Source organism: Enhydra lutris, unplaced genomic scaffold, assembly GCF_002288905.1.
Source record: "Enhydra lutris kenyoni isolate GAN:26980312 unplaced genomic scaffold, ASM228890v2 scaffoldscaffold17, whole genome shotgun sequence".
Classification (NCBI taxonomy): Eukaryota; Metazoa; Chordata; class Mammalia; order Carnivora; family Mustelidae; genus Enhydra; species Enhydra lutris.
In genome coordinates this window covers 4,403,736-4,424,752 of record NW_019154101.1, presented here as the reverse complement: position 1 = coordinate 4,424,752, position 21,017 = coordinate 4,403,736, and the positions used below count along the sequence as shown (strand labels likewise).

The window sequence follows — 21,017 nt, the reverse complement described above, 5'->3', positions numbered from 1 at the left end:
GTGGGCGAATGCAGGAGTTGGGGAGGGTACCCCCCCCATCTCGCTCTCCACCTCGGGGGCGAACGCGTCCCCAGTCTCTGCTCTCTGAAGGCGGCGCCGGCACTACCGCCCCTACAGCCCTGTGCCGTGTGATTGATGGGAGGGGGTCAGTCAATCATTCCCTTTACACTCCGTCCCACTCCCGAGGGAGTGCCAAGCTAGCTGGGCCAGGCAAGTGGAAAGCAGGGTCCCGCCCGTGGCTTCCTAGGATAAAGAAGTTTGGGACAGCCCACCTCCTCCTCTCCCGGGACCCCGGCAGAGTCGTACCGGTAACGCGGCAACTGCCCAGACTGCCCCGGCCGCAAAAGGAGAGGCGGGGCCTGGAGGAAAGGGGCGGGGCCGGGGCGGGGCCGCTAAGGCGGGTCTGGAAACTGCTGGAAGTAGTCTCAGTACCGCCGTCGTCGCTCCTTCCGCTGAGCGCAGGCAAAGAGTCCCCCAGCCAGCCCACGCCAGAACCCTTCCCCCAGCCGGAGCCACGCCCCGATGTGAAGCCCTGGCTTTTCCCTCTGGCCCAGGGAGGGCTGGGATCCGGGGACTGCCTGAATTTAGACCTCGAATCCTGCACCGTCCTTAAAGAAAACCCCTTCCCCTATCGGGCTGTAGGAATGTGTACGGCAGATTGTAGCAAAAAAGTCGAACCTGGGAGCCGAGGTCCGAGTGGTTGGCCGCTTCTATCCCCGCCCTCCATCTTTTTGGACGTTCCTCCACGCCAGGACTCGGGTTCGGAGGCGCTTGCCTCACAGGTTTATAGAAGGTCAGGGGCATCCCCGCCCCTAAGCCCCCCATTTATATCATATAGCATTCCCAATCTTCAGTTCTTGGAGACGGCTAATGCCTCGGAAATGCGGAGATGGGGGCCACAAAAAGGAATTGCTTGCGCATGCTCTTAAGGTGGATAGATACTGAGACTTGCAGCTCCCGCCCCCACCCCTATTTTGGACCATGACGTCAAGGTGGGCGGGCAGCGGCAGGTGCGGGGCTGACGGGCATCTTCCTTTAAGGCGGAAGGATTCGGGGGCGGGCAGTTGGTTTGTGTTTCGCCGTATATAGGACGACTGGGGGCGCACAGCCGCTCTCTTGAGTCACCCCCGTGCGGTCTTGTTGCGGAGTCGTTGCCGGACGCAGTCCCTACCCACTGTGGTCTGTAGTGCTTGCAGCTCTTCTCTTTTAAGGTAAGGTAGGGGTTCTTTTCTGATTATTCTGACTGGAATGCTCTTTTTGAGTTGTTTTTGTTTCTCGTTTCGTTCCCAAAGGCTATATTTTGTGGGTTTGGAGCGGTCTTTGGGATAGAACGACTCCACCTTTCGTTTGGATGGTGGGCGGGAGGGGGTTGGCGAGGTAGGCTTGTTTTTTCACCTGTGTCTGGGTGGCGGTGCTTAACCCCGGCGAAGACTAGCCGTGGGGGAGGTGGGCCGTGGAGTGGGCTTGGGGTAGTGGGCAGCTGCACGTGGTGTCCGCGCCGGCCCGGGACGCTGCCATGTTTGCCCTTCCACTTCCGGACGCGGCTACGGGGCGCTGGAGAGTCCCCAAGGGTGGTGGGTGTGCGCGCTGGACGTGACTCAGCACAGCCTGGTATTGGCCTGGCTTTGCCTTCTACCCTGTGGGAAGCGTTTTCCAGGTCTTTTTGGTTCTTTTCTGCAAGGTTCTGCGGTGAGGGACGTTTACGGACGGCTCCGGCCCGGGATGCTTCCTCCCTCCTTCCAGATCTTTCTCGCAGTCTCGGTAGTGGGGGAGGGAAGAGGAGGGGGCAGGCTCTGGAAGATTCATGGGCCCTTTCCTCCCCCGCCCCTCTCAGAGAGCTGAGATTGTTCTGGAAGCTTCTGGAACCCGGCGCCCCGCCCTGGTGCCCGGATGCTGGGGCGAAGGGAGACTGCGCGGTGGCGCCCCCTCCTCGCGTGGCCCTGGCCGACGCATGTCCGGCAGTGACGAGGGTCTGCCCGCGGACTACGGCCACCATCTTAGTTGTGTTTAGTTTGGCTCTACATTGTAGTCGTGTGTGTTGAGGGGGTCACGACGATGGAGCTTTTGCTTTGTCGGTTCTTTGTCTTAGTAGCTTCTTGGGCGGGTATCCACCGGTCTCTGGTGTAATCTTTCCCCTATGCCCTGAGGCAGCAATCACATGTGCTTGTTGAGATAACCCGTGGGAGAGCCAATGCTGAATTACTCTTTTTTCTTTTTTTTTTTTTTAACATGAAATCGATCACCTTGGGGTGTTTTCTCTTTCCTACCAAATAACGTAATAGAACCTTAGTCTCTGGTTTTTTCCTTCAGATACCTGGAGCTCTTTTTTTCCTGTTGGAGCCAGGATGTTCATTTCCAGCAAGCTACCCATTGATGCTGAGGCTCTTGGGTCCCATGGACTACTTGCAGTATTTGGGCTTCAAGATATCTTTCCACAATCCTTGGCATTGTATATTGTGTTAAAGAATCTTTTTAAAATTTTCTGTATAAGTTCGGTTCCTACTAGGGATACAGGCTGAAATCTTTGAAGAAAAGTCTTTACAGGCTTTCAGGAATATGTTTAGTAGTCAACCCAAAGCAGTTTGAAGTAAATCTCTTCTAGTCTGTGTTGAGACTGGGGTGTACGTGAGTGTTAAATATGGGGTCGTGGTGTTCTTTTGTAATTCTTGACTGTTTTTACTTTAGATGCCTGAGGAAGTGCACCATGGAGAGGAGGAGGTGGAGACTTTTGCCTTCCAGGCAGAAATTGCCCAGCTTATGTCCCTCATCATCAATACTTTCTATTCTAACAAGGAAATTTTCCTTCGGGAGTTGATCAGTAATGCGTCTGATGTGAGTGCTTTGGGCACATTCATTTGTGGTATTCCTTTTCAATGCTCAGGGAATGGGAGAAAGGTGGTTTGGCATTTTATGGGGCTGCTGTTGGAGGGGTTAAAAATTCTGATTTTTAAAAAGTTGGCTTTACTCTCTGGGGTTAGATGGAATATTGTAACTAATTATTGTGCTTAAGCACGAGGTTGGGGTGGTAATCAGAACTGAGGCTATTTGGAAGTGAAAAAGTTCTTTTTTGGTTGAAGATGAGCTTTAGGAAGCAGGAACATAATATTGAAATTTGTATTTTTAGGCCTTGGACAAGATCCGCTATGAGAGCTTGACAGACCCTTCCAAGTTGGACAGCGGTAAAGAGCTGAAAATTGACATCATCCCCAACCCCCAGGAACGCACCCTGACTCTAGTGGATACAGGCATTGGCATGACCAAAGCCGATCTGATAAATAATTTGGGAACAATTGCCAAGTCCGGAACTAAAGCATTCATGGAGGCTCTTCAGGTATGTGGTATTTTAGCTAGACATGCACCATTCATTATTGTGGATATTCTTTGGTTTGCTGTAGTTTTGTGTGTGTCTGTGTGTGTGTTTGACTTTAAAACTCTTTGGCAGGCTGGTGCAGACATCTCCATGATTGGACAATTTGGCGTTGGCTTTTATTCTGCCTACCTGGTGGCAGAGAAGGTGGTGGTTATCACAAAGCACAATGATGATGAGCAGTATGCCTGGGAGTCTTCTGCTGGGGGCTCCTTCACTGTGCGAGCAGACCATGGTAAGTTGACTTTCTTGTTTGGGTTAGAGTTCTGGGGAAATCTGTAATAGAAATGTTAAGCATGTTCTCTGTAGATCTTTTTTATTATAATTCTGCACTTAATTTTGTGTCTTCATGCTGTATTGTGAATGGTTTTTTCTAGGTGAGCCCATTGGCCGGGGTACCAAAGTGATTCTCCATCTTAAAGAAGACCAGACAGAATATTTAGAGGAGAGACGGGTCAAAGAAGTGGTGAAGAAGCATTCGCAGTTCATAGGTTACCCCATCACCCTTTATGTGAGTGTAGACTAGTAATCCTCACATGTTTGATGTCTGCTGCTTAGGAGAATGGGATAGTCTTTGGTTCCTTGGTGTTTCATGTTGTGAAACCTTTTTGTATTTTCAGTTGGAGAAGGAACGAGAGAAAGAAATCAGTGATGATGAGGCAGAGGAGGAGAAAGGGGAGAAGGAGGAAGAAGATAAAGATGATGAGGAGAAGCCCAAGATTGAAGATGTGGGCTCAGATGAGGAGGATGATAGTGGGAAAGACAAGAAAAAGAAAACAAAGAAGATTAAAGAGAAATACATTGATCAGGAAGAACTAAACAAGACCAAGCCCATTTGGACCAGAAACCCTGATGACATTACTCAGGAGGAATATGGAGAGTTTTATAAGAGCCTTACTAATGACTGGGAAGACCACTTGGCAGTCAAGGTGAGAACCCTTGCATGTTGACTCAGTAAGAGCAGGCAGAAGGCTGGTAGTAGACAAGTAGAACTTGCCCAGCTGGTTGGTAGGTGGGAACTGAATGCCATGGAGCCATGTCCATTCACTTAGTGATGACCCTTCCAGGGTGAAGAAAGGACATCCTTCCCAAAGACCTCACTTTATCTCCATGATGGGTTCTTTTTTTTTTTTTTTTTTTTTAAAGATTTTATTTTTTTTTTTCACAGATCACAAGTAGAGAGGCAGACAGAGAGAGAGAGAAGCAGGCTCCCTGCTGAGCAGAGAGCCCGATGCGGGACTCGATCCCAGGACCCTGAGATCATGACCTGAGCCGAAGGCAGCGGCTTAAACCACTGAGCCACCCAGGCGCCCCTCCATGATGGGTTCTTAATGTGATTGTTTTCCCCTTGATTTAAGGGTTATATAGCTGTGCCATAGCTTAATTCAGGGTATAAGCTTAATTTGTTCAACAGCGGTCCAAAGGGCAGCTCTTGTATCCTTGATCTTCAGGAAGATTTTTTTTTTTTTAAAGGAACATTTGTTAAGATTTTTGTAATAAATAATTTAATGAAGTGATGGTAGGGATAAACATTTTATTTTCTAATTTTTTTTCCTTTTCTTTTTAAGATTTTATTTATTTGACAGAGATCACAAGTAGGCAGAGAGGCAGGCAGAGAGAGGGGGGAAGGCAGGCTCCCTGCTGAGCAGAGAGCCCGATGTGGGGCTTGATCCCAGGACCCTGGGATCATGACCTGAGTTGAAGGCAGAGGCTTTAACCCACTGAGCCAGGTGCCCTGGGGATAAACATTTCTTTCTTGAAATATACTACTGACTTATCTTGGATTTGTTTCAGCACTTCTCTGTAGAAGGTCAGCTGGAATTCAGGGCATTGCTTTTCATCCCCCGTCGGGCTCCTTTTGACCTCTTTGAGAACAAGAAGAAAAAGAACAACATCAAACTCTACGTTCGCCGTGTGTTCATCATGGACAGCTGTGATGAACTGATACCAGAGTATCTCAGTGAGTGTGGTGTTGGTCTCATGTAGTTAATAATCCTGTGGAATCCTTTCAGCATTCTCAAAGTGAGGTCTTGTTTTTTTGGGGAAATGTCTTCATTGTAGATAACATGGGGAGTGAGGGTGCAGTGAGAAATAAGTCCTACTGAATTTAGATAATCCTATCTTTTTTTTTTCTTTCTTTTTTTTTTTTTTAAGATTGTCAGAGTAGGCAGAAGGGAGAAGCAGGTTCCCTGCTGAGCAAGGAGCTCAATCCCAGGACCCCCAGGATCATGACGGGAGCTAAAGGCAGACACTTAGGGACTCAGCCACCCAGGTGTCCCTGCCCTGTTTTTAACTGTTCTCACTGGTTGATTGCAGACTTCATCCGTGGTGTGGTTGACTCTGAGGATCTGCCCCTGAACATCTCCCGAGAAATGCTCCAGCAGAGCAAAATCTTGAAGGTCATTCGCAAAAATATTGTGAAGAAGTGCCTTGAGCTCTTCTCTGAACTGGCAGAAGACAAGGAGAACTATAAGAAATTCTATGAGGCTTTTTCTAAAAACCTAAAGGTACAGATACCCCTCCCCCGAAAGTTTTTTTTAATAATTAACGGCGGGGGGTTATTTTTCATTCACAGAGGGTAACAGATTATAAGTAAAAAACTTTTGTTTGGACTTTGGAAGCTTGGAATCCATGAGGACTCTACTAACCGGCGCCGCCTTTCTGAGCTGCTGCGTTACCATACCTCCCAGTCTGGGGATGAGATGACCTCTCTTTCAGAGTATGTGTCCCGCATGAAGGAGACCCAGAAGTCCATCTATTACATCACCGGTGCGTCAGCCTGAATCTGATTAAAGCCTCTCCGGGTGTGAGGAGGGAAGGGAGGGCTTTTGGGAATCCCTGGGAACTGGCAGAAGGCAGCACTCTGACCTGAGTCACTCTGAATAACCCTACAGGTGAGAGCAAAGAGCAGGTTGCCAACTCTGCTTTTGTGGAGCGAGTGCGAAAGCGGGGCTTCGAGGTAGTGTATATGACAGAGCCTATTGACGAGTACTGCGTGCAGCAACTCAAGGAGTTTGATGGGAAGAGTCTAGTCTCAGTTACCAAGGAGGGCCTGGAGCTGCCTGAGGATGAAGAGGAGAAGAAGAAAATGGAGGAGAGCAAGGCCAAGTTCGAGAACCTCTGCAAACTAATGAAAGAAATCTTGGATAAGAAGGTTGAGAAGGTAAACAATTCTGGGACTAGGGTGTATTTTGCAAACAAGTGCTTTTAGGGCTGCTTCCCTCAGAATCTTCCAGTCAGAATTGGCACTACACAAGGAGTAGTTTTAAGGAGCCTAATTGGTTTAGAGCTTTCCTTGTCTTTACCAGACAGGTTTAAGGTTGGTATTTCTGTAATGTTGTATAAAGATTGCAGCTTTTCGTGAGTTTCTACGGAGAGTAGAACTTGTAGAATAGAACCAACATGGTTTTGGTAACTGTCCACAGGTGACCATCTCTAACAGGCTAGTGTCTTCACCCTGCTGCATTGTGACTAGCACCTATGGCTGGACGGCCAACATGGAGCGGATCATGAAAGCCCAGGCCCTTCGGGACAACTCCACAATGGGCTATATGATGGCCAAGAAGCACCTGGAGATCAACCCTGACCACCCCATTGTGGAGACGCTGCGGCAGAAGGCAGAGGCGGACAAGAACGACAAGGCTGTCAAGGACCTGGTGGTGCTGCTGTTTGAAACAGCTCTGCTCTCTTCTGGCTTCTCACTCGAGGATCCCCAGACTCACTCCAACCGCATCTACCGCATGATCAAGCTAGGCCTGGGTGAGTAAGACCTTTGTTAACCAGAGTGTGACAGGGAACTGAGGAGCTGGTCTCACAGGGACAAATTTAACTTCATGGTATTTGGATCAAAGTTCATGTGCCATTTTTTTTCTACTTCTAGGCATTGATGAAGATGAAGTGACAGCAGAGGAACCCAGTGCTGCTGTTCCTGATGAGATCCCCCCCCTTGAGGGTGATGAGGATGCCTCTCGCATGGAAGAAGTAGATTAGTTCTACGTGCAGACCTTGAGCCCTCTGTATAGTGTCCCCATGACTCCCCAGCAGCCCGGAGTGGCCCTGTTCACCTGGTTCCCTCTGCTGATGTCTAGTGGTTTTTTTTTTTTTTCTTCCTCCTGTCTTTTAGGCAGGAAAGAAGGTCCTCAAGCCCTTATCCCTTCTGATTATTTGACAAGGGGTTTGGATGTGTATTGTGTTTTTTTTTTTCTCCTGTTTATTTTGTTTCGAGATTAAAGTATGCAAAATAAAGAAGATACAGTTTTATACAGTTATGTTGTCCCTTGTAAAGTGGATCTCATGCTGCCCTTTGGGTTTCTTTAGCTTCCCAAGTTGTACCTGCTGTCATTCCGAGGATAAGTATTCCTGGTACATTGAAAGCGAAGGTCACCTGCAAGCACTTTTGAAGTCACCCAACATTGACTCTAAAGGATAGCTTCCAACTACCATGTAGTGTTCAGTCCCTGTCCTAAAGCATACACTTCAGTGAGCCAAAACACAGGACTTAAGTCCATTGCAGCAATTTAATTTAATAAAATAAAATTATAAGAGCAAAATTACATTTCTGGAGTACCAAAACCTGCAACTGACTCTTGGAGCAGAGCCTAGGAATCCACTAACACAGACGGTGGTGTCACTGGGCAGGACTCTCCCATCTCCCTCCTCCAGCACAGCACCCATCTTTCAGACTCCTGGGAAAGCAGCACTTGGAGCCTACAACACTTGTGCTTTTCTCACCAGAGTAAGGACTGTAGGTCTCTGGGAGGCTGTTCTACAAGGGTGGGCCACTCAGGGTAGGGGATAAGCACAGGAGGTGTTGGTGGAGCCCACAGGGCAAAACTTTAGGGAATTAGAAAGGGTGGGGGCTTTGGCAGGTGCCTCTGCCTTCTCCGCACCCCTCCACACAGAGGACGGTCCTCAGAAAAATCCCTACTAGAGAATGGTGACTTAAGGCAAAGGGGGAGGCTGCCTCTTGGACTCAGCCCCAACTTCCAGAGCTGGTTTGTGATAACAGAAAAAACCTGCGTTCTGCCTTCGAGCCAACCACCTCAGAAGTTACAGTAGGAGAGGAAAATTGGTACAGTGAGGGTCTGTTCCGCTTCATGCCTCGGGCCCCTCAAACTTTCTGCACAGGAGACTCGACAGGCACAGCCTTCTTTCCCCGTTGCTTTAGACGGCCCCGGGCATAGATTCTGAGCAGGAGGGCAGCAAAGACCACAGCCACCCCCAGACCCCCCACCACAGTGACAGTGTGGCCATAGAGGAGGCAGGAGAGGAGGATGGCAAAGGCCTGGCGGAGGGTCATGATAATGGTGAAGATGGCAGCGCCAAACTGCCCGATGGTGTAGAAGATGAAGAGCTGGCCACACGCGGAGCAAACAGAGAGCAGCAGGGCATGCGCAGCAAATTCACTGTGTCGCCCCATGAAGCGGGTTCCCTCCAGGAGGGCCCCCTGCTCCAGCAGGGAGCCCACCGTGAAGAGGCAGGAGAAGAGGTTGACCCCAAACATCATCTGCACCGAAGACATCTTATAGGCAAACAGGGCGTCCTGCCAGTTCGAGGTGAAGCTGTCAAAGGCGATGTAGCCTGCCAGCAGGATGAGGCCTGACAGCGTGGTGGCTGGGGAGCTGCGGGGCTCGGGGCCACTGGAAAGCAGAAACATGCTGACCCCGATGGAGATGAGGCCAGCTGTCAGGTACTCCCAGTGTTCATAGCTGCGCCGAGACACCAACTTGCCCATCAGCATGACGGGGATCACCTTCGAGGCCTTGGCCAGCACCTGGGTGGGGAAGCTGACAAACTTGAGAGCTTCATACTGACACCAGCTGCTAAGCACATTGGACAGGCTGGCAAAGGAGTACCGGTACATGGGTGCCCCGTGGCGGGGCTGCTTGCAGAGGATGCAGTAGAGGCCGGCCACGATCAGTGCCAGAACTCGGTTCATGAGCACCAGGAACTGAGAGTCTGTGAAGCGCTCACCTGGCGACGTGGCAGTAGCCCCATAGCTGCGGGTCATCACTCTTTCCTGCAGCACTCCCCAAGTCAGGTAGGACACCTGCATGGGGAAGGACCAGGACAGGGGACAAGATAAGCCAGAGAAGGAAAAGGTGGACAAAAAAGCATCTTGACAACCTCCCTCTTTCTCACATGTCTAAATGATTTAAAAGACAGCATACATATTTTGGTCCCTCTGCAGTAACTAGAAGTTTCCTTTCCCCTTCCAAGCCTGCATTCACCTTGGAGAGAATAAGTGTGTGCGAAACACAACAACAAATGCTTTAAGACTGTCCAGACCCTGTCCAGACCCTGTGTCCGTGCCCCACACAAGGGTAAGTCAAAGCTGACTCCATCCCAGGTATCTTCCTATCTATGCTCAGTCAATTCAGGGAGTAAAAAGATGGGACACCTGTTAGTTCAGCATGTGTAGAACTAGCTGTGCCCACTTCCAACATGCCAAGAGCTCAGCATCTTTGCTCCTTCTTACATGGAGTGGGGGAAGGCTGAATGGCTTCCCCAAACTTTGATCGGTGGGTTCACAGTATATGAGACACATCACCACAAGGGGAAGTGTAGTAAGAGCACAGAAGACATCACAGAAAAGAGAGTAAGAGAAAAGAAGGAAAAGACAGCATGTCCTCCAACCACTTCTAAGAAGATGATGGCACAGTGTGCCTCTGGGAGGAGGGGGCCACATAACACACTAGCCAGGAAAGCCTTGGGACTGGTAGGGTGAAAACTCTGCTTCCGTGCAGTCCCTGTCCACAGGGACCCAACCCAGGAAGAGAAGCGGAGCCCGCCTGCCTACCTACCTGGAGCCCCGCAGCGCAGAAGAGCAGCTTCAGGGCTTGCCAAGTGGGAGTGGTCTCTGCCGGCTCCGTCCGGGAAGCCAGAGGAACCTCGTCAGAGGACTTGGGCTCATTGCCAAACACACAAGTTTTCACCAGGGGGAAGCAGAGACCCCTGCCTAAAAAAGGCACACAAGATCAAGATCTCACCTTCTCCCCAGCACCTCATCTTCCCCAGAGCAGCCAGTTGCCCTGATGTCAGGCCTGCAGGTCTCCCTCCTTCCCTTTCCAAGCCACATCCCTATTTGGACTGCTGGTGAGCACTCATAAAACGGACCCTGCACATTAACCCACCCTTTCCGCACACACCTGTCTCCAGGTAGTTCTTCCGCCTGAAGTATTGCACCATCAGGTAGCCGGGTACCATAAAGCTGGCATAGCCAGCAGCATTCACCAAAAACCGGAAGAACCATAGCTGCGACCATGACTCTGGAGGGACTTCGGGAGTTTCCCCACCTGCCCCCAGGGAGGGGAGCGCAGCCAGCACCACCACTGCCCACCACCTGCGGGGACAGCGGACGTTAAGGATTAGGGTGCAATTCCTCATCCACTCGGCCCTCCAGAGGGGACTACACTGGAGAAGGGCCCGGAGTCTCCCCGCCCCCCCAGCTGCAGCCCAGCCCGGACAAAGAGCCTCTCTCTCTCCGGGGTGGGGTGGGGCGGGGGGAAGGGAGCGGAGGCCGGCGCGGGCCAGGCAGGGCTCCCTCCCTTCCCGGGGGCGGATTCGCCCCTCTGACTACACAGGTTCCCTCTGTTCCCTCTAGCGCTCTCCTGCCGCTCCGGCCACAGGCGGCGCCCCTCCTCCCAGCCCGCCTTCCAGAATCCCGGAGCGCTAGAGTTCCCACCTCCTCCGCCCGACACTCCCGGACCCTCGCCAGGAGCACGAGTCCACGCCGCGCCCCCTCTCCCTGCCGGCTCTGGGCCCAGCGGGCCGGCAGGAGCTGGGACCCCACCCGGCCCCTCCGTGCCCAACAGCGGCAGTCACGTGGCCCGGGGGCTCGGTCACGTGGGCCCGCCGCTCCCCTAGCCCCCCACCTGGCGTCCATGGTCCGGGCCGCGTGGGGCGGAGGGGGGCCGGGGAATGCGGTCCCCGGGCCGCGCGCTCCCTCCGCTTCCGCGGCCGCCTCCAGCAGCGGCCAGTGAGGTAGCGGCTAGCGGAAGTACCCTGCTCTTCCCGCCTCCCTCCCGGCGGCCGCCCCTCCGCCCCCAGCCGCGACCACGCAGCGCCCCGGGCCGCCGGCAGGCCACAGCGCCCCCGCGTGGCCCGGAGGGAGACGCGGCTCGGGAGCCGGGCGCCTGGCTGCCCCGGGCGGGGCGGGGCGGGGCGGGGCGGCGGGGACCTCCCCCCCCAGGCCGCGCACCCCCACCCCGCTTCGCCATCGCCCTGAGCCCTCACAACCAACCCAGGAGGTAGTGGTGCTCCCCCTTGCCATCTCGGGAGGGGGACGCTGAGGTTCTACGTCCCAAACACTCTCACTTTACCCCTTTCGCGTTTTCTCACAGGAAGATCTCTCCTTCCTTTCTCCGTGGGGCTGCAGTTCTGTCCCCCAACAACTCATGACCTTCGAGGCTCTGCATGACCTGGCCCTTCTGCTTCGCCCCCTCACTCACCCTCTGCGGAGTCCCACTGGCCAGGTCCTCTAATTCACCGAAGGCCTTCCCTTGAACGCTCCCCCCCACATCCTTACTCACCCTTCTGTCCCGCCTGGAGATGACAGGCCTCAGAGCTCTCCCCTGACTACCCAAAGGCCATCCACCAACGCGTGTTCTCCTCACTTTACTCTTCCTTCACAGAATCCACTGCAACTTGTAATTACATATTTATTTGGCTGTTTATGATTTTAATGGCTGCCTCATTCACTAGACTATAAGATCCAAGTGGCCAGAGATTGTGTTGGTTTATTCCCCCATACCCATACTGACCATATTCACCTAACAAGGGCTTCAAACGTGTGGAATGAAAGGAAAAACATACAAAGCCATAGCTCCCTTGTGTTACCCTCCGTAGGCCAGCCCTTCTCTCCAGGCTCCTCTAAGGCAGTGATGAGCAACCCCCCTGGGGGGGGGGGCTTCGCATCTCACCTCCTCTTTATCCCTCTGTTTCCACACGAAGGGCAAGGGTTTGTGATGGACAGAGAGGCCTGAGGACTGTTAGCTCCCCCCCACTCCCACCACACACACACACACACACACACCTATGAAGGTTCTACCCTGCTCAGGGAGCAATTTCCTTCTCTTTGTCTCTACCATAAGGTCACAAGGCAGGCCTACCTAAATATCCCCAATGCATGCACACAGACGTGTGTGCGCAAAATGACTCTGGGAGGGGGGATCTTTTTAAAGGTCTCTGCTGTTTTAGTGTCATGTTATTGAAACTTCCCCTTCCCCAAAGGCTCAGTTCAGGGCCTTCTGTGTGAAGTCTTTAAACAACAGTGTTTAAGAGTCCTCAACAGCAGTGAGATGGAACCCCTCAGGGTCCTGCTTGCTGATTTCAGTTTCTCTCCTCACTCGGGAGAGTCCATGTTTTCCTACTGATTGGCAGTTTCAGGCTGACCCAACGTGGGTAGAAACAAGAGCCCCTGCCATTCTCTAGAGGCAAACAGGCTTTGCCTAGGATACCGGGGGCTTCGGAGTCTTCAAGAATCTCCATCCACCTAGGAAGGTCTTCCTTCTAGACTGGCCTTCTCTCACTTGTGATCCCTCCTCTCAGCTCAGGACTGTGCTGGCCTGGCTGTGGCCTCAGCAGTCCTCAGGACACCAGGAGGGCACGTTGTCTGGGCCCAAGCTGCAGCAGCTAAAGCTCCAGCTTCCAGATGGGAAAAGATGGAGTCTCCGGGCCCCAGACTCTGCCCCGGCTTCAGTCAGCACACAGCAGTGGCTTCCCAGAGATCTTCAAGTCATCAAAGGGCAAAAGAGCCAAGGGCTGAGAAGAGAATGGAGAGAAGCAAGATCAGGGCCCATGGGCAAAAGGCAGCAGTAGAGAAAGGGAGCTGGGGAGACAGATTGGGCCTTTTCCTCTCCACCGAATGACAGCCGAAGGATATCGGGGAACAAATCCTCCTACTAATCCCCCAAATAGAGGCCCCTCTGGGCTAGACAGAGCCCTGAAGCCTTAGGCAAGCCCTCACTCTCTAAGATAATGTCAGTATATCAGAGCTAATAAGGACACCAGAGGTGATACAGCCTATGGGTCTGGGTTGTTTTTTTTTTAAGTAAGCTCTAGGCCCAACGTGAGGCTTGAACTCATGACCCTGAGATCAAGAGTCACACGTTCTACTGACCGAGCAACCCGGGTGCCCCCGAATCCTTTTTTACACTGAACATTTTTAAATGGGAAAGACTGTACAGGAAATCTAGGTTCCACCTCTCTTGAAAAATTCCAAGACCTGGAAGTACTTGGCACACATTCCTCCTCTGAGACTATCAGCTGAAATCAAGTAGGGCAGAGCCTCTGATCCCCCCCAGGCCTCACCACCCTGTTTTATACCTAGCCTGCCTCACTGATCCACTGCAGGGCTCCTGTTAGAGTCCAAGTTTGAGCTCCCTGGTCTTGACCAACTAAGAGGGCGGGGGCAGAGGCTCACTCCAAGTCCCACAGAGGGTGAGTGACAGAGTCACGGATGTGGATTACACCCCAGAATCCCAACTCCTCGGCCCTTTCAGCTGTCACAGCTCCTGGCTCTGCTATGGGTGTGGGAGCTCCTGGAGACGGAGCCTAGCCTGAGCCTCTTACATCCTCAGCCAGGTCCTGGGGAGTCTCGTCCTCCACGTTCCGCAGCAGGGAGTCGGCGCCGGCCTCACACAAAGCAGATGAGATGCTGCTGAGGCCCCGACCAGCTGCGAGGTGCAGAGGGGTGCAGCCGTTGAGCATGCGGGCATCTACACGTGCACCAGCCTGGAGCAGGAACTGCACCAGCCCCCGCTCCTGGGTCTCCACAGCCAGATGCAGCGCGGTCTTTCCACTCGTGCCCTCCTGCAGGGGAACAAGGCTGTCAGCCATGGGACCTCAAGAGGAATCCTGCCAGGCCCTGGGGCTCCAGATGAGAAGTGCCACCCCTCCTGATGGCTGGGCAGGGGCCCCAGGGCCTGATCAGGCGGTGGGGCAGGCCCAGGGCTGGGTCATGACCGGCCCCCCTCACCTGCGTGTCGATGTCAGCTCCGTTTTGAAGCAGCAGTTCCATGAGAGGCCGGTTCCTCTGCAGGGTGGCGATGTGGAGACAGGCCAGACCTGGGATGGGGTGAGGCTGGGGGTCACTCATCTGTATCCACCAACTCTCCCCCACCTTCCCTCACTTTCAGGGACCTCCCTGCCCCTCAGCCCCAAGGGACTTACTGCCCACTCAGTGCCTCTGAGCACAGGACTGTTCAAACACAAACCTGAAAAACCCCCTCAAAAGTCTAAGGGGAAAGGAACTCAAAGTTTCCACCTTTTCAAAGTCATGTTATTGAAACTTTCATGCTTCAGGGGTTAGGTGGCTGAGTAACACCCCACATACACGCGCACCCTACCCCCACAAGCATACCCTGCCCCCAGTCTCTCTCTCCCCACCCCCCACCTCTCTGAAACTCTATCTGAACTCTATCTGCCTTCAAGCCCTGTCCCAAAACCACCATCTTTAGAGCTCTCCAGGATCCCCAGGCCCCAGCCCCTCCCCAGATGCCAGAACTAGATTCAAAGTGTCTGTTCAAACGTCCCTGCTCCTTGAGGGTTTCCCTGGCCATCCTCTTTGAAAATCACGCCTACCCTCATCCCCCACATTCTAGTTCTCACTCTGCTCTACTTTTCCCTCAGGACTTCCTGCTTGCTAACCTGCTAGAGAACTCCCTGCTTAGACTTACTGCCGGCCTCCATCATTCTCTGCTTTGTTCACAAATTAAGTCTCACTCCCGGAATAATGTCTGGCACACAGAAGGCCCTCAGTACATTTTTGATACGTGAATTAATGAGTTAATCTAATCTCTGTTAAACTAAATAGCTTGAGGGCAAGGTTTAGCTCTCTCTTTTGCACATAGTAGGTTCTCAGTAAATTCTCAATCAAATTCATTCATTCATTCATTCAGCAAAGATGTATGGAGTACCTATGTGCTTGGAACTGGAGGTGCATTGACGGACAGGCCATAAGCATCCTGTCCCTGAGAATGGAGTCCCTCTCCTGCCCCCTTCTCATCCCATGGGCCCCGAGGCTGCCCATACCTTGCCAGTTTTGCAGCTGGAGGTCCAGGGAGTGCAGTGGTCCTTGGCCTGGCTCAGGCCGCCCCTCCAGCAGGCAGCGGGCACAGGCCAGGTGTTGGCGCTGACAAGCCACGTGCAGAGCTGTGTCACCGTGTCGATCCTGTAGCATGCGACTAGCCCCCTTCAGGACCAGGGCCCGAACTGCGCCGGGCTGGTCCAGGTGTACAGCCAGATGGAGTGCTGTCTGTAGGCACAGAGGGGCCCAGGGCTACTGGCATGTGCTCCTCCCTCTGGCAACATGCTAGGGTGGACCCAGGAATTACCAGCTGCCACACTTTGAGGGCCGCTTAGAAAGGCTATGGCCCTGGTTTTCCAAGGAAATGCTGCCAAACCCTTCCCTCTGTCACTGCCAAGGCAGCTCTTGGAAACACCCCCCCCCCCAGGTCTGCAGGCAGGGTGAGGGAAGTGGGCCCCCGCTTTTCTTGCAGGTCCTCTTAGCCCCTGCAGAAAGGACAGATGGGGGCAGGGTCTACCCCCTCCACCTCTGGGGAGACCTCTGTTATCCCCAGGGGCCAAGGGAAAAGGAAAGGTCAGAGGGAGGGAAGACTAGAGGTACCAGGCAACCTCTACCTTAGGAGCCATACTCCTAAGGCTCCACACAGATGCCACTCCCATGTTAAGCATCCCCTGGCTGCTCCCCATGTACACTGGATCCCACAGGAGCTGGTATGTGCCTCTATCATTAGTCTTGTCACATGCTCTGCAGTTAGGTATGGACATGAGTCCCCTAGCCCATGCTCGAGCACCTCATGGGCCAAGGCTGTGTCTTGCTCATGTTTGTATCATCAGCTTCTATCCCAGTGTCTCGCATACGGTTTCCAGAATGTGCAGATGTGGCTGCTAGGAATGGGGCAGGGATAGGTATCCGGGGACAGCCCACCCTCTCCCCTCCCCTACCTGGTAAAGGTTGTTCTGAATGTCCAGGACCTCCCGGGGCAGCAAAGCCAGGCAACAGAGCAGCACAGCTGGGGCCTCGTGAATCACCGCTAGGTGGACCAGCCTGGGAGGGGGAGGCAGCAAGAACAGGGTTCAGTGTCAGGGCGTGGGGCCCTAGACAGTGAGCTAGGGGCCTGAGGTCCTGGGGTTAGAAGGAAGAACACATCAATCTCTAAGGAGCCACTCATAGGGTGGGTGTAGGAAGTGAGAGTTTAGGCCAGGAAGTGAGGGTTGGTATGGGAAGCCAGGATCCTGGGGCTGGGAGCTCCAAGTTCCCATCTCTGGCCTTCAGGAGGGCCTCGGCAGAGTGGGAGCATGGGCAGGGTGCTGATGGGACAAGGTCCTTCCTGTTTGGGCTGCCCGCACCCCACTCCCCTCTGGTCCCAGGGCCCTGTGAGGCCAGCTGCAGCTCGAAGCCAAAAGGAAAGCCGCCGAGATAGCAGAGACGTGGTTTCCGGGGCTGAGCTCCCCACCTCCGCCAACCTCAACAGGGAGGATTGAGAGGGCAGGAGCAGGGTTACCCCCACTCTCAGCAACTCAATGTTATACACTGAAAGGGAGAGAAAACAGAAGCTCTGGGAAGAGGAGGCAGGAGACAGCGAGGCAGCCTGTCCTGCTGCCATTTACAGGGGAATCAAGAGGGTCAGTCTTCAGACAGCACAGACCCGGTGGGGCCTGACCAGAGGCCATCCCCCACTCTGCCTACACTTCCAAGGGGAGGTCTGTGCGGTGCAGAACATGTGCGTCCGTTGGGGGCCTAAGAGTCTGAGCCTCTTGCTAAGGTGGGAGGGGGCAGCTGGGAGGGGAAGTTCCAGTCCTGGGGTTTCCCCACATCAGGTGGGGAAAATGAAAGCCAGAGCTGGAGGGTCTAGGCCAGGACAGATGCCTTGGGGCATTAACCGCCCTGAGGGGTAGTTTGGGTAAAGGCACATCTGGGCTGGGGAGGGGGCTGCTCAGGCGGGAGGGAGGCAAGCTTGGTGGCTGGTGGCAGGAGAGGCCCAGGAGAGAGAGTGACAGAGGGAGGGCGGGAGGAACCGCGCTGGAAATCCCCTCGGCCAGGGCCTGTTCTCTAGGTCACATTCCTGCAGCCACCTCCCTCTCTCCCTGTCTCCCCTCCTCCCACTTCCTCATCCCACTTCCATAAGTCCCACAGGCCAGACACCTCTAAGGGAAGAGAGCGCCCCCTCCTCCCTAGGAACCTCCTGGGGAGTCCTGACTCCTCTTCTCTGCCCCCCCACCACCACAGTCTAGACACAACACCTGTCTCTAACTAGATTAAGGCTGCAACCCAGAGGCTAACAAAGGACAGCAGTATCGGAAGTCTTCAATCCCTAGATCAAAGGTCAGTCAGGGATTCCACACGGAGCTCCCTAAATCTTGGTTCTGGGCCTGTGGGCTGGTAATCTGGGCAGGTTACAAAAAAGGCCTGGGGTCATTCCTCTCCCACCCACCGGTCCACAGACTATCTTTGTCAAAGGCCACCCAAGATTAGGACCCTCCCATCTCCAAAAAGCTGGTCAAGACAGACACCTCTGGCCTCTTCTACCCTCCCGACCCCGATTCATTTCAGCATCCCCGATCTGGGACCCTGGCACACTCCACTCTGTTTCTCTCCCCCAAATCCCAGCCACCCCCTCACCTGACAGTGTTTCTTCTTCCTAAGGGGCAAATCTTCAACTGGCCAGTCCCTCCCACACAAAATGCTTCTTATTTCAACTGCCTGCCCCCCTAGCCCAGTCCCCACCAAACTTCACCTGGACCTGGGGGGAGAAAGGGTAAAGTAAAGGGATCAGACAGGACAGTGAGGAGGACTTGGGGGGCTCAGGAGGTGGAGGGTGTTAGTAAAGCTGACTCCAGCCCTCACTTCCCCTTTTGCAGCAGAGAAGGAAGTGAGCTGGGCAGCCAGCCGCCTGTCTGTCTGCTGGGGCAAGAGTGCCCCAGCCTGGGTCACCCCCTCTTCCTCAGAGCTAGCCTTAGCTCTGCTCCCTGGCCGTACCCCCATCCTTAGCTCCCTGACCCCCACTGGCAACCTGTAACTGGCACCTTTTGTTCCTTGAGACAGGGTACTATGAGGTCGGGGGCTGGGAATCCCAGATTTGAGCAAACAAAGATGTGCTCTCCCCCAGCAAGGGGAAAAAAAAAAAAAGCACTTTGACTGGTCAGGGGAATTTTCCCTTCCAGGGGGTGGGCTATTAGTAGCTTTCCGGGCTGCTAGCTGGGGTTCCAGGTGTCTGGCAAGGGCCCTGTCAGCTCTGCCCACCTCCCAAAGGGAGGGCAGAGAGATGATGCCAGGGCCTCTGGTCCGGGTCAGGCCAGAGCTCAAAAGTGGGCTGAGTGTGAAGTCTAGAGTTTGGAAGAGAGAGTGGGGACTGCCCCTTCCAGCGCGGGTGTTTTGAGGGATCCTCACAGACTGGGTTCCCGGCCTGCTGAAGATCCTGGCAGGCCAGCAGTTAGCATCCATTGGAAGGGGTCTCTGTCTCAGCCTCGACCCCATACTCACGTGTCTCCATCTTCGGAGATATAAGTGAGGGCTTCCAGCTGCTGAGGGCTCAGCGCCCCCGCGGCGGGAAGCGGCGAGCGTGGGGCTGGATTCTCGGTCTCTGTGCCCCCCAATAAGGGCAAGGGCTCGGTGAGCGACGAGGAACCATAGGTGGAGTCAGCTCGCTCCCCATCTGTATCTTCCTTCTCCTGTGGCTCCTGGGCTGTTCCCGGAGGATGAGTCCCGGGCTGGGGGCCGTGACCATCCGAGGGCCCAGAGGCTGGGGCCGAGGTGGGCTCGGGCAGGGAGCGCAGAGAGCGCAGAGACTCGATGCCCGAGTCATACTGGCTCTCATCTGTCTCGTCCGGCCCCTTCCGCGCCTCCGACATGCCAGCGGTCCCGGCCCGCGGGGGCCAGGTCCGAGCAGGATCCGGCTCCGGGCCCCGCCGCGCCGCCTTTCCGGGTTGCAGGTCCGCCTTGCAGAGCTAGCGCCCGGCCGGGAGTGGCCTCCTTCCTGGGCTGCGGCAGCCCGAGGAGTCGGCGAAAAGCGCGGGCGAGGATCGGAGCTCTGGAGGTTTCCACGGCAGCGGCTACTCGGGGTAGCTGGACTGCCCAGTCGGACTCGCTCCCTCGCCCCGCCCCTCAGGCCCCGCCCCCGACAGGCGCTTCCGGACCGAGGCCCCTCCCTCCGGAATCCCCCTAACCCCGCCCTCTGCGTTGGCTTCGAGTCAGGGGTTACCCGGTCCTGAGTCACTCGAGCGTTCATTCACCCACTCATTCATTCATTCATTCATTCACCCATTCACTCATTCATTCACCCACTCATTCATCCATACATCCATCCATCCATATTTTCCCTTCCTTTTTTTCATTAATTCCATGCATTTTCTTTTCTTCCTTCCTTTCTTCCATTTTTTCCATTCATTCATTCATTTGTAGTTGTTGTTTTTTTAAATATTTTTATTTATTTCTGTGACAGAGAGAGCATACACAAGCAGGGGGAGGGGAGAACCAGGCTCCCCACCCAGCAGGGAGCCCTCCTTGGGGGTTGATTCCAGGAACCCAGGATCAATGGCCTGAGCTGAAGATAACTGCTTAACCGACTGAGCCACACAGGAGCCCCTCTTTTCATTTACTTTTAAAGAAATATTTATTAATCGTCTGCACAGGCTACGCAACTTGCAAGGAGAGCACTGCTTCCTATCTCCTACCCATTTCTCTCAATTTCTGTGGCTTCCTTCTCTATCAGTGCCCAGGAGTTTGGGTAGGGAAAGAAAGGGGATACCTATTGTCTTTAAAGGAGCAGTTCTGTCTTTGGATCCTGGATAGAGGGTCTCCTGAGTCAACTTCCTAGATCACATAGAATTGGGCACAAGGACAGTTTTTTTGTTCATTTTTGGTTTTTTGAAAGTGGGTTTTCTCAGGCAAGCTGTTATCTTAAAAAAATGCAGATATGCAGGTCATATTTTTTGTTGTCTAAAAAAGCAGAATGGTCATTCTTCACAGGGATGAAACACTGGCTCTGGGCGGTTACGACATCTGGTTACCCCGAGTGATCAGGGAAGTTTAGTTCCTCATGGTGGGGCCAGAATGGGGAGGCCCCAGACATGCTGGGCCATGTTCTCCTGAGGTCCCCACCACAGCCACAGCCCCAATGCCAGCACATCTTCCCTCCTTCCCTGTCCCTGCTTTCCCTGGGCCTAAAGGGCCTAGGGAGGTTGTCAGCAAACTCCACCCATATGGTAAGCCCCAATCCGTGCCCCGTGATTCATCCCCTACCTCAAGTGCCATCAACCCAGAGGCAGCAATGCCCTTAGAATATCATCCCTAAGGGAACATCTCCTTTTTCCAACTCTGGCATTGGGGTAAGGAAGCTGGAGTGAGTGCAGACAGCTATGAACCAGCTTTCCTACTGCCCTCCTCCATGTAACCTCATTTTATTCCTTCATTTGACAAATACATATAGGGCTTTTCCTGTATGTCTGACATTGGTCTTTCTGCTGGAAGCAAAACTAAGTATCACAGTAACAGTAATAACCAACAACCACTAACCCCACCTCCACTCAAAAATGTCCCATGGTCCCAGCCTTCAAAAATCTCCCAGCAATTATAATACAGAGTGCTTACGCAAAGACAGGAGTGAGAATAGGGTGCCCTGGGGGC

At 53.7% G+C, this 21,017-nt stretch overlaps 3 protein-coding genes across 5 annotated transcripts; 1 reads left to right on the top strand and 2 right to left on the bottom strand.

Moving 5' to 3' along the window:
• Nucleotides 1-1,115: 1,115 nt before the first annotated feature.
• LOC111147500 (heat shock protein 90 alpha family class B member 1) lies at nucleotides 1,116-7,631 on the top strand. The gene is made up of 12 exons (XM_022503516.1): nucleotides 1,116-1,211; nucleotides 2,686-2,832; nucleotides 3,125-3,331; nucleotides 3,443-3,602; nucleotides 3,745-3,878; nucleotides 3,988-4,296; nucleotides 5,162-5,327; nucleotides 5,684-5,874; nucleotides 5,989-6,136; nucleotides 6,262-6,530; nucleotides 6,793-7,126; nucleotides 7,248-7,631. Exons 2-12 carry the CDS (start codon nucleotides 2,686-2,688, stop codon nucleotides 7,355-7,357), a joined length of 2,175 nt encoding a protein of 724 aa, XP_022359224.1. The 5' UTR covers nucleotides 1,116-1,211; the 3' UTR covers nucleotides 7,358-7,631.
• A 240-nt stretch (nucleotides 7,632-7,871) lies between these two features.
• On the bottom strand, nucleotides 7,872-11,322 carry LOC111147501 (solute carrier family 35 member B2). Of its 3 annotated transcripts, none has more exons than XM_022503519.1 (4): nucleotides 11,242-11,322; nucleotides 10,516-10,709; nucleotides 10,171-10,325; nucleotides 7,872-9,416 (listed from the first exon to the last, which is right to left on the bottom strand). In XM_022503519.1, exons 1-4 carry the CDS (start codon nucleotides 11,250-11,252, stop codon nucleotides 8,478-8,480), a joined length of 1,299 nt encoding a protein of 432 aa, XP_022359227.1. In that variant the 5' UTR covers nucleotides 11,253-11,322; the 3' UTR covers nucleotides 7,872-8,477. The 3 variants fall into 3 exon arrangements, with proteins under 3 accessions (XP_022359227.1, XP_022359225.1, XP_022359226.1); XM_022503517.1 differs by having other exon boundaries at nucleotides 10,171-10,321; nucleotides 11,052-11,304; XM_022503518.1 differs by lacking the exon at nucleotides 11,242-11,322 and having other exon boundaries at nucleotides 10,516-11,080.
• Nucleotides 11,323-12,013: 691 nt separating this feature from the next.
• Nucleotides 12,014-19,467, bottom strand: LOC111147725 (NFKB inhibitor epsilon). Its single transcript, XM_022503947.1, has 6 exons — nucleotides 18,876-19,467; nucleotides 16,337-16,439; nucleotides 15,401-15,623; nucleotides 14,346-14,434; nucleotides 13,940-14,179; nucleotides 12,014-13,129 (listed from the first exon to the last, which is right to left on the bottom strand). The coding sequence occupies exons 1-6, from the start codon at nucleotides 19,241-19,243 to the stop codon at nucleotides 13,064-13,066; spliced, it is 1,089 nt and encodes a 362-aa protein (XP_022359655.1). The 5' UTR covers nucleotides 19,244-19,467; the 3' UTR covers nucleotides 12,014-13,063.
• Between the last annotated feature and the right edge of the window lie 1,550 nt (nucleotides 19,468-21,017).

Excerpts from the sequence above, each read along its gene's own strand:
- LOC111147500 (XM_022503516.1), top strand. The coding sequence starts at position 2,686 with ATGCCTGAGGAAGTGCACCATGGAGAGGAGGAGGTGGAGACTTTTGCC. Across the intron at positions 3,332-3,442 it reads CATTCATGGAGGCTCTTCAG|GCTGGTGCAGACATCTCCAT; the intron begins GTATGTGGTATT and ends ACTCTTTGGCAG. Across the intron at positions 6,531-6,792 it reads TGGATAAGAAGGTTGAGAAG|GTGACCATCTCTAACAGGCT; the intron begins GTAAACAATTCT and ends AACTGTCCACAG.
- LOC111147501 (XM_022503517.1), bottom strand. The coding sequence starts at position 11,252 with ATGGACGCCAGGTGGGGGGCTAGGGGAGCGGCGGGCCCACGTGACCGA. Across the intron at positions 10,710-11,051 it reads GGGAGTGTCGGGCGGAGGAG|GTGGTGGGCAGTGGTGGTGC; the intron begins GTGGGAACTCTA and ends CTGTCCCCGCAG. Across the intron at positions 10,322-10,515 it reads GAAGAACTACCTGGAGACAG|GGGTCTCTGCTTCCCCCTGG; the intron begins GTGTGTGCGGAA and ends TTTTTTAGGCAG.
- LOC111147725 (XM_022503947.1), bottom strand. The coding sequence starts at position 19,243 with ATGTCGGAGGCGCGGAAGGGGCCGGACGAGACAGATGAGAGCCAGTAT. Across the intron at positions 14,435-15,400 it reads CCAGCTGCAAAACTGGCAAG|GTCTGGCCTGTCTCCACATC; the intron begins GTATGGGCAGCC and ends ACCCCATCCCAG. Across the intron at positions 14,180-14,345 it reads GAGCTGACATCGACACGCAG|GAGGGCACGAGTGGAAAGAC; the intron begins GTGAGGGGGGCC and ends GTTCCCCTGCAG.